We start from the raw sequence: 14,564 nt of genomic DNA, 5'->3' as shown, positions 1-14,564 counted from the left end.
CCAAACATACTTGGGTAGGCCCAATTCTATGGTGGCCCCTCACATAAGGGGAGGCCACTTGTCCAGCAACATCAACTCTCTGGAACACAACCAAGAAGAAAGCAGAGAGAGAAACAAAACGATGAGTCCTTATCTCCCCCACCAAACCATTAACTGCATTTACCATCATGCTTTACAAACACGGTAGGTGCTCAGCAAACGTTTGCTAGTTAATGAATTTCACATAATCTGTATACCAAATAAAATTCAGATACTTTATTCACAGGAGAGGTGCTCAGGCCCTGCCTCTGCACATATTTATTCTTTATTCAGAAAAACATCTCTGAAAGGCTTGGCTATCTGGTTTTGACACACAGACACATTAGTTTAGAGAGGAGAGTGGGCTATGAGGAGTAGGTATGCTCAGAGAAACAGAAAGAATAGACAGCTTCAGATTTTGTTTTGTTTTGCTTCAGGGGTACAAAACAATGTAATAGTTAGACATTTACACCCCTCACAAAGTGATAACCCCCCTTCCCCAATCTACTACCCCTCTGACATCATATATAGTTAGACAGCTTCATATTAAATAGAGAGGAAAAACCATAAAAACCGCATAAGATCTCAAAGAGCATAGTAGTATAAGGGCTAAGTTCAAAGCAGCTCAAAGTCCTTGAGAATAACTTGGTATTGTAGCATAACAAAATAATGATTTTCTGAATAATGATTCCTAATAAAACATTTCAGTTTTTAAAGATATAAATTATCTGGGAAATCCACTTATATGGAAAAGTGCTTTCTCTGATGATAACAGAAAGATGAAGTATCACTGTGTTTATTTTCAGATACTATACCCAAGGACAAACCATATGTGGAACATTAACTTTGTATAAGTTTCCTGTTTCATAAAAGCAAATATAAAATAGAAGCTCAAGTATTTATATACTTCATATTGAGCTTTTTCTACGCTATTATTATTATTCTACATTAAGTAACTGGTATAATTCATGGGTTAGGAGGACTCAAGGTCCTTTGGAAAACTCATAATATCATCCTAAAATCATTCCCATTGTCACTCAGCCGACAAAAATTCTATATGCTGCGTGTATCACAAATGGAAAGGAAAATGGTGAATTCACCTCGACAATGCTCTGGAAGTGTTTAGTCATCTCTCCCACTCGGAGCTTCGTGTCCTTCCAGCTGTCCTGAAGTTGACTGATTCTCTTGTCAATAGAATCTTTATTTTCCATGTTAGCTGTGTTCTGTAACTTTTCCCCAGCGTCCAAGGTTAGTGCATAGGTGGTTTGCCATCTCTGAAAATGCATTTCTTTATTCTAAAAAAACAAAACAAACAAACAAACAAAAAAGTGATGTGCTTAAGCCATTTCAGACTTATCAAAAGATCTGCTCCTGCTCTGGTCTTCCCTGATTTGGTCAACAGCACACTATTCACCAAGATGCTCAAGCCAGACACCTATAGTCATCTTGATTTATATTTTTATTTACCTAGTGCATCCAAACCACTAGCGTCCTGTATACGCTACCTACAAACATATCCTTCTTTATCTTTACCGTGATCACCCTTGTCTTATGCATCATAACTGTCCAAGACTATTGAAATAACCTAGTTGGTTTTGGCCGATGGTATTTTTCACAAAATGGCCACAGCAATATTCCCAGTCCCACATGCTCTTCCAGAATCTTTTCATTCCCCATCAAGTGGTGGTGCCTGTCTCCTCTTCTTGACCCCTTGGGGACATGCGATGGCCCTGATTAATAGAAAGTGGAAATGACATACGTGACTTCTAAGGCTAGGTCTAAACGGCAGTATAGCTTTTCCCTGGATCTCTTTTTTTTGGAACATGTGCCTTTGAAGCCATGAGCTGCCATATAAGAAGTCTGGCTACCAGAAACCTCCATGTGGAATGGCCACAGGGAATGATGCCCAAGGAGCCCCAGCTGTTCCAGTTCCTAGCTGTCTGAGTCTTTCCAGTGTAGGTGCCAGACATGAGAGCCAGCCTTCAGATGAGTCCAGCCCCAGCCACCATCTGGCTGAAACTGCCTGAGACACTAAGCAAAAACCATCTAGCCGAGCCCTGTCAACCCGCAGAACCATGAGAAACAATAACCAATGATGGTTGTTATAAAGGAATAGATAAGTAATACTCTAGGAATTCCTGCTCTCTTTTGGCTTCTCTACAATCCATTCTCCTCAGAGAAGCCAGAAAACCTTTAAAAAAATACAAATAGAGTCATGCTGCCCTCTCTTCCAACTGAAACTGTTCAAAGGCCTCCTATTACATCGAGACTGCAATCCACCAGCTACCACATCTCAGCTACAAAATGTTCCTCGCTTCCTGCCTCTCAAGTTCATTTATTATTACTGCGAACTCACTGGCTACACTCTAGTCCTACTAGCCTTCTTTCTGTTCCTCTTTGATAAGCTTGCTCGCATTTTGGGGATTTTGGAGAAGCCATTCCCTCTGAAAGGCTCTTTCCCCAGATCTTTGCATGGCGAGTTCCTTCTCATCATTCAGGTTTCATTTTAAACATCACATTCCCAGAGATCATTCAGTCTAAAGTAGTCACCCAGCCCCTCCGTTACTGGCCCTGTTTTAATTATCTACATATGCCTTATTGCAATCTGTTATTTTCTTGTTTATTTATTAATTTGTCTGATTGCCCCATCAATTAAATTAGTATTTTTAAAAATAATTTATTTTTCAATTACAGTTGATGTAAAATATTATATTGGTTTCAGGAATAAAACATAGTGATTAGACATTTATATAACTTATGAAATAATCACCCCGATAAATCTAGTACCCATCTGACACCATAAATAGTTATTACCATATTATTGACTATATTCCTTATGCTATACTTTACATCCTCATGACTATTTTGTAACCACCAATTTGTCTTAATCCCTTCACCTTTTTCACCCATACCCCCAAACCACCCCAAATCTGGCAACCATCAAAATGTCCTCTGTATGTATGAGTTTATTTCTGTTTTGCTTGTTTATTTTATTCTTTAGATTTCACATATAAGTGAAATAATGTGGCATTTGTCTTTCTCTGACTTACTCCACTCAGGACAATACCCTCTAGGTCCATCCATGCTGTTGCAGATGGCAAGATTTCATTCTTTTTTATGGCTGAGTAATATTCCACTGTATATATCTAACACCTCTTCTTTATCCACTCATTTATTGATGAACACTCAGGTTGCCTCCATATCTTGGCTACTGTAAATAATCTGCGATGAACATATGGATGCATATGTCCCTTTGAAGCAGTGTTTTCGGTTTCTTCAAATAAATACCCAGAAGTGGGATTACTGGGTCCTTCTTTGCCTTTATTTTAAAGTCTATCTTGTCTGGTGTTTAAGGATTGCTACCCCAGCTGTTTTTTTCATTTCCATTTTCATGAAATATCTTTTTCCTTCCTTTTCAGTCTGTGTGTGTCTTTTGATCTGAAGTGAGACTCTCATAGGCAGCATATGTAAGGCTCTTGTTTTCTTATCTACTCAGTCAGCCTATTTCTTTTGATTAGAGCATTTAATCAATTTACATTTAAAGTAATTGTTGATAGGTACCGTGTTTCCCTGAAAATAAGACCTAGCCGGACAATCAGCTCTCATGCATCTTTCGGAGCAAAAATTAATATAAGACCCAGTCTTATAGCAAAATAAGACCGGGTATATTATATTATTATATTATATTATATTATATTATATTATATTATATTATATTATATTATATTATATTATATTATATTATTATATTATACCCAGTCTTATATTATAGTAAAATTAGACAGGGTCTTATATTAATTTTTGCTCCGAAAGACGCATTAGAGCTGATTGTCCGGCTAGGTCTTATTTTCGGGGAAACACAGTATGTAGTTATTACCATTTTATTATTCACATATATATATTTTTCTTCTTCTTAAAGAAGTCCCTTTGACATTTCTTGTAATACTGGTTTGGTGTTGAACTCCTTTAGCTTTTTCTTGTCTGGAAAGCTCTTTGTCTGTCCTTCGATTCTAAATGATAGCCTTGCTCGGTAGGATAATCTTGATTGCAGGTCCTTGCTTTTCATCACTTTGAATATTTTGTGCCAATCCCTTCTGGCCTGCAAAGTTTCTGTTGAGAAATCAGCTGACAGTCTTATGGGAGCCCCTTGTAGGTAACTAACTGCTTTTCTCTTACTGTTTTTAAGATTCTCTCTGTCTTTAACCTTTGGCATTTTAATTATGATGTGCTCTGGTGTGGTCTGAAGCAGGCCACCTGGTATGTTGGTTCTGGGGCCTCTTAGGAGGGGCTCTGTTGCAGGCCATGGTCAGCTGCTGCCTGTGTCCTGCCCGGGGCAACTTGGTATGAGTTACAAAGTGATCTGCAGATGGTTGTCACTTGTGCTGGGCTTGCAGGTGCCTGGGAGAGGCTAAGCTGAGAATAGAGGCCAAGTTGACAACTGAGGACAGCTGTTGCTAGTGCCAGGCTTGGGGCTGCTTAGCAAGAGGTATGGGTCATGCTGAGGCCAGATGCTGCTTTTTTGGGGTTTGGGACCAGCCTCTTCCACATCTCCACCTTTCCTACCACTCTCAGTGTGGCTTCTTCCATATGTCCCTAGTTATAGGACTTCTGTTAAGCTAGACTTCAGGCGATTCTTAATAATAGTTGTTCTGTAGTTTATTTGTAATTCTGAGGTGGTCATAATAGGAGGCAAGCACAGTGGTTATCTTCTCTGCCATCTTGACTGGAAAATTTAGTATTTCTCCTTTATTAATTTGTGTGGTTGCCCCCATGAGAGTGGGGTGGGGGTTTCTCTTAGTCTACACCATACTCCTTGCACTTAGAATAGTGACTAGCACAGAGCAGTTTGTTAATGTTTGACAACTAGATAAATGAATGAGGAAAGCACAGGATTCTAGAAGGGGGGTGTTTTGTTTGGCTGTACCTCTAGGGAGTGGTTCTATAGCTCAATGGAACATGCCCTGGGAATTGCCAACTAATTACTCTAGTCCTACGCTCATTAAGCACCTTTCTGATAGAAAACTTTGTTGCCAAAATGAATTTTCCCTTCAAGAGTAAGCGGAGTCCCACTGTAAACTACACTGGTGGTCAGTTTAAATATTACTCAGTACCTTAAAAGCTCGGGTGGTGTGAGTGTCACCCAAAACTTTCCCCACTCTACCCACCCACCTCTCTATTCCATCCCTACCCCCACAGCCCAAGAGAGCCTCACTATTTCTGGGTGAACGGATAAGACTGGGTTTCTGACCCTACAAGGCTAGGTAGGGATTAGGCGGGTAGGGTCATGGTGATCCTACCCAGATGGCTTCCCCATTGCAGAGAGCTCACTTGAACAAGGACATCATAGAAAGCATAAAACCTGAGGTGAAGGAACACTCCAAGTAATGACCACCCTGTCACTCTCACACTGCCACTCTGCATGCATTACCTTCAGCTCATGGATCAGACTTCTAGCTTGGTAGAGGCTATAGCAATTCTGGCTCTTCAGTGCAGACAGCAAGTGGTTGGTGTCGGTGAGGAAGCGGAGCAAGGCTTCCTCGGAGGTGGTAAAGTACTGCCACTGCCTCACCAGCCCATTGGCCTCACTCTTCCTCCACTGAACGCCCCAGGCGGCACTCTGCCACTGGTCCTTCAGCTTAGTGAACTTCGAAACAAATGCCGGTCTTGGAAAAAACAGATGGTTAGAGAATCCTGACATGAACATGTAGAAAAAATAACTATCACAGCATACTAGAAATTCGGATTTGCTATTGATATGTGCAATTTACATGAAAAAAAACCTTGAAATCTTAGCACCATTCAACTTAAATATGATGGGAAACTTGGAGCTGGAACAGGGGCAGCATGTGGGTTGGTAAAAGCTTTTAGCAGAAGATATTTGCATATGATGTGGTATTTGCTAGCATGCATGACACCATTCCCTTAAACAAATTGCAGCTATTTTAATATCCACTATGCTGTATGGAAAACAACATACTGGATAAGTGGGGAACAAATGAACAGGTAAATATCTTGTAATGTTACCAATACTTTGAGGGTTGTAGTTTATGTAATTTCATCAATAAAAATACACTTTCTGCAACTACTGAACGAATTCTTTTCCAGATAAATGACACCCTTCACATGATAAATGAGACCTTTTATTTATTGTGGGAAAAGTCACGCTTTGCTGTACTGATCAAATCAAAATTAGCTCATCTTCCTGGAATTGTCTTGAATTTATTACTTCAGAGCTAGTTAGAAATGGGCTTTATATTTCTTAGTTATGCTGAAAGAAGATTCAGAGGTATATGTGTAGTTATAAAGAGGAAACACCATACCTATCAGGACATTTGGAGAAGTATTTAAGAGGTCAGGCCACTTTCCAGCTCTGTTGCCATGGGTACCAGTTGTGCAAGCAGGCTCAGTTATTGTCACCAGGCTGCACTAAGGGGCTCTGCTCAGTCTGACTGGCACTGCCCAGTGACCCCAAGCCCATGTCCACTGCATAAAGAGAAATCCCTTCTTTCACAACTGTGACATAGCTACTTGTAGGTTCAGCAGCACTTTCAGAATTCTTTTTTAAATAGCAAAACATCATAAGGCTGAAGGTAGAGAGGGAAAACATACTACAGAAGAATCCTTTAGGGTAAAAACTTAGTCATCTGTACTCGGCTAGTAGGTATTTCCGAAGTGTCTGGTCTGCTATCCCCACCCATCCACCATAGGGAAGAGTGCCACCATTGTTTTTATGTTCACATAGCAAGACTCCATCCTAATATCCAGTCAGAAGACCGGTTCTGTGATGGTCTGTCAACTGACATGGCTGAGGGCACTGACATGGTCAAGACACACGTGGTGTAAGGTCTGTCCCAAACGTCACCACCCCCACACACCCACAGACCCCAGATAGCTTACCTCTTCTCTATTTCTATTGTGTCCAAGAGTTGTAAGCACTGGGTGACATAGGAATCAGCAGTTGTCTGGTTTATAGAAACTTCAGCTTCTAACATCTGTATATGAGTTAAAATATAAAGTAGTTTGGAGAATTCATTTTATGACTTGAGCTTATATTTCCTATTAAAATCTAAGCTCACAAGGGATACCCAAGATGATTAATTTTCAAATTATAGGAGCCTAACTGCAAAAAAATGCTCGACCATCATATCAACATGACCTATAAATATCATCATAGCAGCAAAAAGATACAATAACTATAACTAATGCCTGTTTATTGGGCATTTACTATTTTTGAGGCACCATGTAAAACATGCATCATTTCACTCATTCCTCAAACTTCAGACTTAAATATCATTATTTTACTCATTTGAAGAGGAGGAAGCTAAGGGATAATGAAATTCAGTAATGTATCAAGGTCACTCAGCTTTTTGGGGGACGAATTTCAGTTTCATTGGATGATGTTAACGCCACAACGCAAACTTAAATCAGTTACATTACAAAGTTACAGTGAACTAATCATGCACACTATGGAAATGAAGGATCTGCCTATAACCACTAAGAGAATTTCCAAATATGCATCAGTACGAGTGTGGGGAAACTCCTCTGTGAAATTATTAAAGCTGCAATTATAATTATACCAGGTTCTTTAATATTTTAGAGAATTAGTGAAAATGCAAGGAGGAGCTGAAGTACTTTAACATGCTCTTGGTAAAGTGGTATAACGTTTGCATCCTGAGGAAGAAAGGCTGTGCTAGAAGCTTTCACCTACTACAGAAAATCCAGGAGTTCTGTGATTAATATAGAATAGAGCAATAAAACAAAATATGGAAATGTGAGAATTTTACACATGGTCAACTGACAACAGAATTTGCTTACAGACAAACATTGATAGGTACTCTCTATCTTTTATGTAAATCTGTCTTTTTCTGACTCCTACCCTAGGGTGAGGGGTGCGAGGGTGGTAGAGAGCACAGGTTTACCTCATATGCTTTCTGCTGTTCCCGGAGAGCTGGAAGGCTGTCAGCAATATTCCCCGTGAGCATCTCTTCTATCTTCTCCAAAAGTTGGACCCACTTTTCACAGCAGTAAATAAACTTTTCATTTAATCCAATTCCCTGAAGCTCACTATAAAGGTTTAAAAACAAACAAAATGGTGTCATATAACAATGACATGACTGAGCTCAAGCCGTTTATTTTACCTTAACCCAAACAGAACAGTAGAGATGGGCTGTTCTGACCTGCAGCGTTCCAGTGCTGTTGCTGTGGCCCGAATCCACTGCCGGTTCACGTTTTGCAGTGTCTTTACAGCTACGTCACTAAGGGGGAGGTTGAGGCTTACTTCATTCAGATATTCAACATCAGGTGACAGGGCTGTCAGTGCCAGCATGTGATTCTATTAAAAAAAATAAATCCAGATTTTTGGAAACTATTAAGATATCCACATGATGAAAAGGTCTCAGAGATCTTATAGACCATCCTTATCTCAAAGATGAGGGAAAACTGGGGCCAAAATAGGTAAACGACTTGCCCACAGTCTATTAACTTGGTAGTGTTAGAACTGGACCTGAACCCAGGTCTCTCAATCCTGAGGCTTTTCTAAAACAACAAGTTGCACACATGGCCAGAACCTAAAAAGCCCAGGAAATAGAAAGTGATCTCAGATTTTGACTGTGAGGAAGATAACGTCTTTTTGTGTGTGAGTTTTTTTTTAAAGATCCATTCTGGATCTTCAAGCCTCATTTCGTCTGTCAACAACTTTACCTTCAATAGATCATGCAGTTTACCTACAAATCAAATGGAAATTTAATCTTTAAAATAACTCTAACAAAGCGTGGTACTTAAAACAACTGTATTTTGGTAGAACATAAGCAAACTTATCAAAATCTTATTTATAAAATGATATCCCAGGGACAGCCTCTAGGTCAACACTATGTTAAGCAAACATCCTTCACAATTTGCACAGAACCCTGCTGTTAGAGTCTAGATCAGACTCGGTAAACTTTTTCTGTAATGGGCTAGATCATAAATATTTCAGCCTTTTATGGGTCATGTGATCTCTGTCGCAATTATTCATCTCTGCCCTTGTAGCACGGAAACTCCAAGAAACAATGCGTAATTGGAAGGGGATGACTATGTGCCAATGACACTTTATTTACAAAAATAGATGGTGGACTGGATTTGGACAGGGTGCCATAGGCTCCTGACTCCTGACGTAGGTTATCAGTATTGGTCCTTAGGAGTAAGCAGGATCCAGAATTCTTTAAATCTCCCACTCATTTACGTTAACTACACTAAACTTACTAAGCTAATAAAGAAGGGAAAAACAGACAATTAATTTAATAGGGTATTTTACCTCAACTAACAAGAAAAATTTAATTAATCACAATGGCCAATTCCTAGATTATTCTAGTTGACTGAAGCTAATTAGTAAAGACATTAAGAGTTAAAAATCTACTAAAATAGATCCCAATGTCGTCATACTTTTCTAGACTTTAGGGAAAATAGGGCAAGAATGAATGACATATAAATTACTGTTCTTAAGAGTTAAGATACAAACAGATTCTATAATGCAAAATTGGCTTATTTTTTATCCTATAGTGAGTCTATGCCCTTAGAAACGACAAATATTGGCAATACCAGGTATGAGTCAGGATTTGCTTCTTTTTCTTGCTGGTAGAGTTTATCCAAATTCTCTTCTTCATGCAGAATAAGACCTTTTAAGGATTCTAACCGGCCCCCGAAATCCTTGAACTGTGATAGAACAAACTAGAACCAGAGAAATTTTCATCAGGAACAATTTTCTCACACACACACACACACACACACACACACACACACACACACCCACCAAGCATGGCCTTGGGAACTGATAGAAGTTCAAGTTGTTTTCAACCCCCAGCAGCACATCACTATCTTGAATATTCAGAAGACTCCCTATTTTCACTCTGCCTTTAGCAAAGTAGTGAGCCTTCAGGGATGAATGGCTCACCTGCCCGAGCGCCACACAGGGGAGGGTTAGTGAGTACTCTGCTCCCTCACTCCTGCTAGTGAAATCTCCTTTTCCTGCTGATATTGAGATCTGATATTGGAGTTCCACAGCCTTCTATGCAGCTTTTTGACAGTGCATGCACGAAGGCTTTTGTAAAAGTGACTAAATAATACAACAAATGACCATGCTTTAAGCAACCAATTCTATTACCCCACTTGGAGATCCAAATAACTGTGAGATCTAAACAGCGTACGAAATATATCACTTCTTACATTAACATGTTCAATCAAGAAGAAACGGTTGCTTAAGATACACCCATTGTCCATGTGATTAAAGAATCACATGATTAAATCATGGTATCAAATGGCAGATATGTTCAGGGCAGCTTTATTGTGCAGTTGCCCGAAGGGACAGTCCACAAAGCACTAATAACTTGCATTACATATACTATATTCCTTATATATTTTATATATTCCTTATGTCCTATTACTTCATAAGATACAAGGAATTGATGATACTGGGCAAATCTCCAAGATGACAACTTGAATAGAAAAATAAGATGAACCTCAAATTCATTTGCTTTCACAGGCAGCATCTTTTCCAAGTAAGAAGCCCTCTGGAGCGAGTGTAGTTGACCAGAGAGGAGCACATGGGTGTCAGACTCTGTAGGTTGTGGGAATCGATCCAGGAGAGTGGAATTTTGGAGAAAGGCTTCTTTTGTCTTCTGCACTTCATGCTGAAGCTCCTGGAGAAGAAAAAGTGATCACAAAACATTCCCTCCTGCATTCACAACATGAACCCCCACCCCCTCGGGCTCCATCAGCATCGAGGAGAATTTCTACCCCGAAATTGTGGCCATGACTTTTTGTTACTGCTTATTTTAAAGAGCTGAGAAAGCTAAGCTTTCTTTGTATGCTGCCCATCACTGGTGCTGTTCTGCAATCTGTCATGTGGGAGCTACAACTGACCACTGACCAATAGAATTGGGGCTTCTAGTTTATAGAAACTAGGGATCATTTGGGTAGAGCCCTGTGTTTTGTATTTCTGATCATCAATCTCTTTAGGAATCTGCTTGCAAGTTGATTTAAGAATCAATGCAACACTGTCCTCTGCCTGAGATGCTGTGACATAAATAGATTCATTTGCAGAGACGGTAGAATCTCATTAATGAGGCTGATTTTAAGGCTACTCTGGAAACACTGTGTGTGTGAATTTTTTTTTTTTAAACTACAGGTCAAGTAGAAGGTAATCAGAAATACAGATCATATCTATTGGATTCCTATCTCTCCCATTAAATTGGTTAATACTTTTTGATTTGTCCTGTAGTATCAGAAGATACAAAATACAGCTGGTCACCGAATTTAAAACTTGAAAGTAGTCATTTTCTGGGCCTTCATTAACATACTAGGATAAAACCAGAGGAAATATGCAGCTCTTAAATACAGTCTAAAACTCACTATACCCACAGAAAAGCCATATTAACATGGAGACGAATCCATGATTATTTCTAAAGCAAGAAATTCAACATCTATTATTCTTAGATGATCCCACCCAGTTGAGACACTTTTGCTTTTATTTGAGACTTTGTATGAGACTTTTGCTTCACAGTTTTACCTGCTAGAATGAAAGGGGAGACATGCAACGAGGTGGTGTCAGGTGCCCCTGACCTGACTACCTGACGCCCAGCCCTCCCAAGCCCGCATAGCCTGTGTCCTACACAGCCTGCCCAGACACCTGCCCTGACCTAATTCTCTATCCCAGTGGTCTGTCTAGTCCCGGGGTCAAGGCCCTGACGGTCAGGCTGTCTTGGCCCTCGGTTTTTCCAGTGGGTTTTGCATCCACCTTTATGTCCTGCAGGGCCGGGGTCAGGATCTCTTGCAGGTTGTTTCCAGACATGTTGATGTTTGCGAGCTGTCGGTACTTTGCTTCCTGCTGCTCCAGCCTTGCTTCCCCTTCAGTGTAAGCACTGGTATAGGCCGTCCAGAGCTGCAGCAGAACCTGGGCCTTCTGCAGCTCGTCTGCAATGTCTTGGTTTACCTGGGTCCACCTGTCAGGGCAACATAAACAACAGGTGCCTCATCCCATCCTTTCCCTTGCAACAAAAACTCAATGCACACACTCTACCAGAAAGGTAGTGGCAGATGGATTGTTAATAAGACACTATTAAGTGCCTTTTATTAATGGTACCACACTTATATAAACATTAAGTCCAAATCGGGATATTTAACTAACTTTACAATTCTCAGCAAAAATTACAAAATTTGTGACTGGCAAGAAATATGCATTGTATTATATTTACAATGCAATACAATGTATTATGAATATCTTAGGTCAAGTTGGAGAAAGTACTGAGCTGTATGCCTGATGAAACTTCTCCACGGGTGAGGGCCTCCTATTTTATAGAGGGGGTCTTTAAATAGGCCAATTTAAATTGTGTTTATGTCAAATTTATTTTCCAATTAGAAAGTCCCTTGTTCCTAATATAAAAGTGGAAATAAAGGAAATGTTTTTTATTCCATATGCGGATTGCAATCTCTTGCCTTTCTTTCCCATCACTAAATCAACTTTCAGCCCACTTTCACATCCCATTCAGCAAAATGAAAAGCCTTGCAATTAGGGTCACACTCCTTAGGAGCTTTCTACCACAAGCACTTCATCAAACAAATCACCAGCCTGTGAGGTATTCTAACATCCCATCTTCCATCTTATAATGTTTCCAGAGAAATAGGTTGCCTCTCTGACCCATCTGTTAGTGTGTTTCTGCCTGTGATTTGGTGTCCTGAGGATCACACTGGGCATTTAGTCTCTGCGCCCTGAAAATGGCTACTCTCAGGCAATAATTAGGGCATTTCTAGACTGATTGTACCAAACACTTGTACAAGGCAGGTAACAGCCTTTACAACATCAAATCATCCATGAACTAGAATCTTCAAACCTGAGAGACCAGAATAGTCTGAAACCAGTCATCTCAGATGATTAAGAAAATAAGGCTTTCCAAGGCCCACGACACTTCATTTACCACATGTCATTCAGATATCTGATCTATTATTCAAATTGGATCTTAATGCATACCTTGTGTGAGTATCTTGGCACTTTTCTTTGACTATTCCAGCCACTGAGGGACAGTGATCTTTGAGTTTTCCAATCAACTCCTGGAGTTTCTGCCAATTCCCTTCACTGCTCTCAGCTTCGTCTTGTAGAGCCTAAGAGAACAGAGCAGGAATGTTAGTTTCAAAATGGCCTGGCTGCTTAAAAAGAAGGCAGCAGTTTTTCAATGTTTGCTGTATATCACAAAAAAACAACAACACTGAAACCTTGATAGGACTGGGATAAATTATCAGAAATATAAAGAAGAAATCAACTGACAAAGCATTCGTTCATTTGAGACTAGAACTTAAGAAGTATACTTTAAAAAACTCCACCAAAATCCAAAATGTTTAAATTGTGAAATAAAAGGGACATTAAAAATGAAGAAAGATTAAACTTTGTAATGTGAACTTTTAACAAGTTTCATTCACTTGGTTCATGTGATTCATTCTGGAACTTCCAGTTATACTTTTGCTGCTGTTTAACATGCTGCTATGTGCTTCTCTGTCAAGAGCACAAAGCCACTGTGTCCCTTACTGTGGCTGCTTCCCCTGGGGATTTCCGGTTGACATTGCACTGTGCCCAGATTGGGTTGATTTACCTGAAGGTTCTGCACCTGGCATCTCAAGGCTTCCAGTGATAAAACCACAGGTTTGCTGTGTTCCAGGGAGTACTGGAACCGAACTGTCATCGTAGTGACGTCATCATAGAGTTTATCATAAATCTTCCACTCCTGTAACATGGACTGCATGGAGGTTTTGAGCTCATTGACCTACACGAAACATGGAAACATCCTTAGAAAAATCACTGACAGGAGGCTCTCTCGTGACTTTTTTTTTCTTTTCTGTCCAAGGACTCTACCATTGTATCTAATTTAGGCATTGCAATTTGAGAGCATTGGAGGAGCTGCGGTGACTAACTGACAGTGGGAAGGGTAGGTCAATGAACAAAAACTATCAGAGAAGGCTAAGTTTTAGACTAGGTAAATGGAAAAGAGCCCTGAGGATCAGCATGAAGAGAGTTCAGTGCAGGGGGGACAGCCCCGAGAAAGAATACGGGGTGAGGAATCAGAATCTGCGAATGCACACTTCATTGACGCGCTATTTTCTTTCTGACGTTGGGCAAGTTACTTAACTCTTGAGTCTGTTTTCTCATCCACAAGACAGAGATAATAAATGAAAAAATAAATAAAATAGTGTCTGTGAAAATGCTCTGAAAACTGTAAAGCATTAGAAATGTTAAAATGTTACCTGTGTTACCTGGCACTTACGTCTGATTACTACTGGAAAGCACGCATAAATTGGAGGGGAACATGCTTGGCCAAAGTAATAGGCAAGTGCTAAGTAGAGGAAATGCAATGGTGGGTATATTTTAATCGTTCACATGTGTTGACAATCATTAAAGGATAGAGGTTGAATGGTCATTTTAATGATCTCGATACAATCGAGTATAAATACACACTTTTATATATATTATTCAAAGAACACCTATAGCTCAACAATAAAAAGATACATAACCAAACTGAAAAAAT

The 14,564-nt window shown here is 39.8% G+C and overlaps 1 protein-coding gene across 6 annotated transcripts in view; it reads right to left on the bottom strand.

The window, feature by feature from the left end:
* The window catches only part of SYNE2 (spectrin repeat containing nuclear envelope protein 2), a 280,114-nt gene that overhangs the window by 43,853 nt on the left and 221,697 nt on the right, over positions 1-14,564 (bottom strand). For all 6 annotated transcript variants that reach the window (XM_074327378.2, XM_019733404.3, XM_074327380.2 and 3 more), the window contains 10 exons: positions 13,635-13,805; positions 13,019-13,149; positions 11,789-11,993; positions 10,512-10,691; positions 9,595-9,723; positions 8,196-8,350; positions 7,938-8,082; positions 6,916-7,010; positions 5,447-5,681; positions 1,119-1,313 (listed from right to left, as the gene is read on the bottom strand). In XM_074327378.2, the coding sequence (XP_074183479.2) occupies positions 1,119-1,313; positions 5,447-5,681; positions 6,916-7,010; positions 7,938-8,082; positions 8,196-8,350; positions 9,595-9,723; positions 10,512-10,691; positions 11,789-11,993; positions 13,019-13,149; positions 13,635-13,805 (1,641 nt within the window). The remainder of the gene's footprint in view (positions 1-1,118; positions 1,314-5,446; positions 5,682-6,915; positions 7,011-7,937; positions 8,083-8,195; positions 8,351-9,594; positions 9,724-10,511; positions 10,692-11,788; positions 11,994-13,018; positions 13,150-13,634; positions 13,806-14,564) is intronic.

Source organism: Rhinolophus sinicus, chromosome 3 (assembly GCF_057876585.1).
Source record: "Rhinolophus sinicus isolate RSI-liver-muscle chromosome 3, RSI-T2T, whole genome shotgun sequence".
Classification (NCBI taxonomy): domain Eukaryota; kingdom Metazoa; phylum Chordata; class Mammalia; order Chiroptera; family Rhinolophidae; genus Rhinolophus; species Rhinolophus sinicus.
Note: the sequence above shows the minus strand (reverse complement) of the source record. Positions and strands in the feature narration are given on the sequence as shown.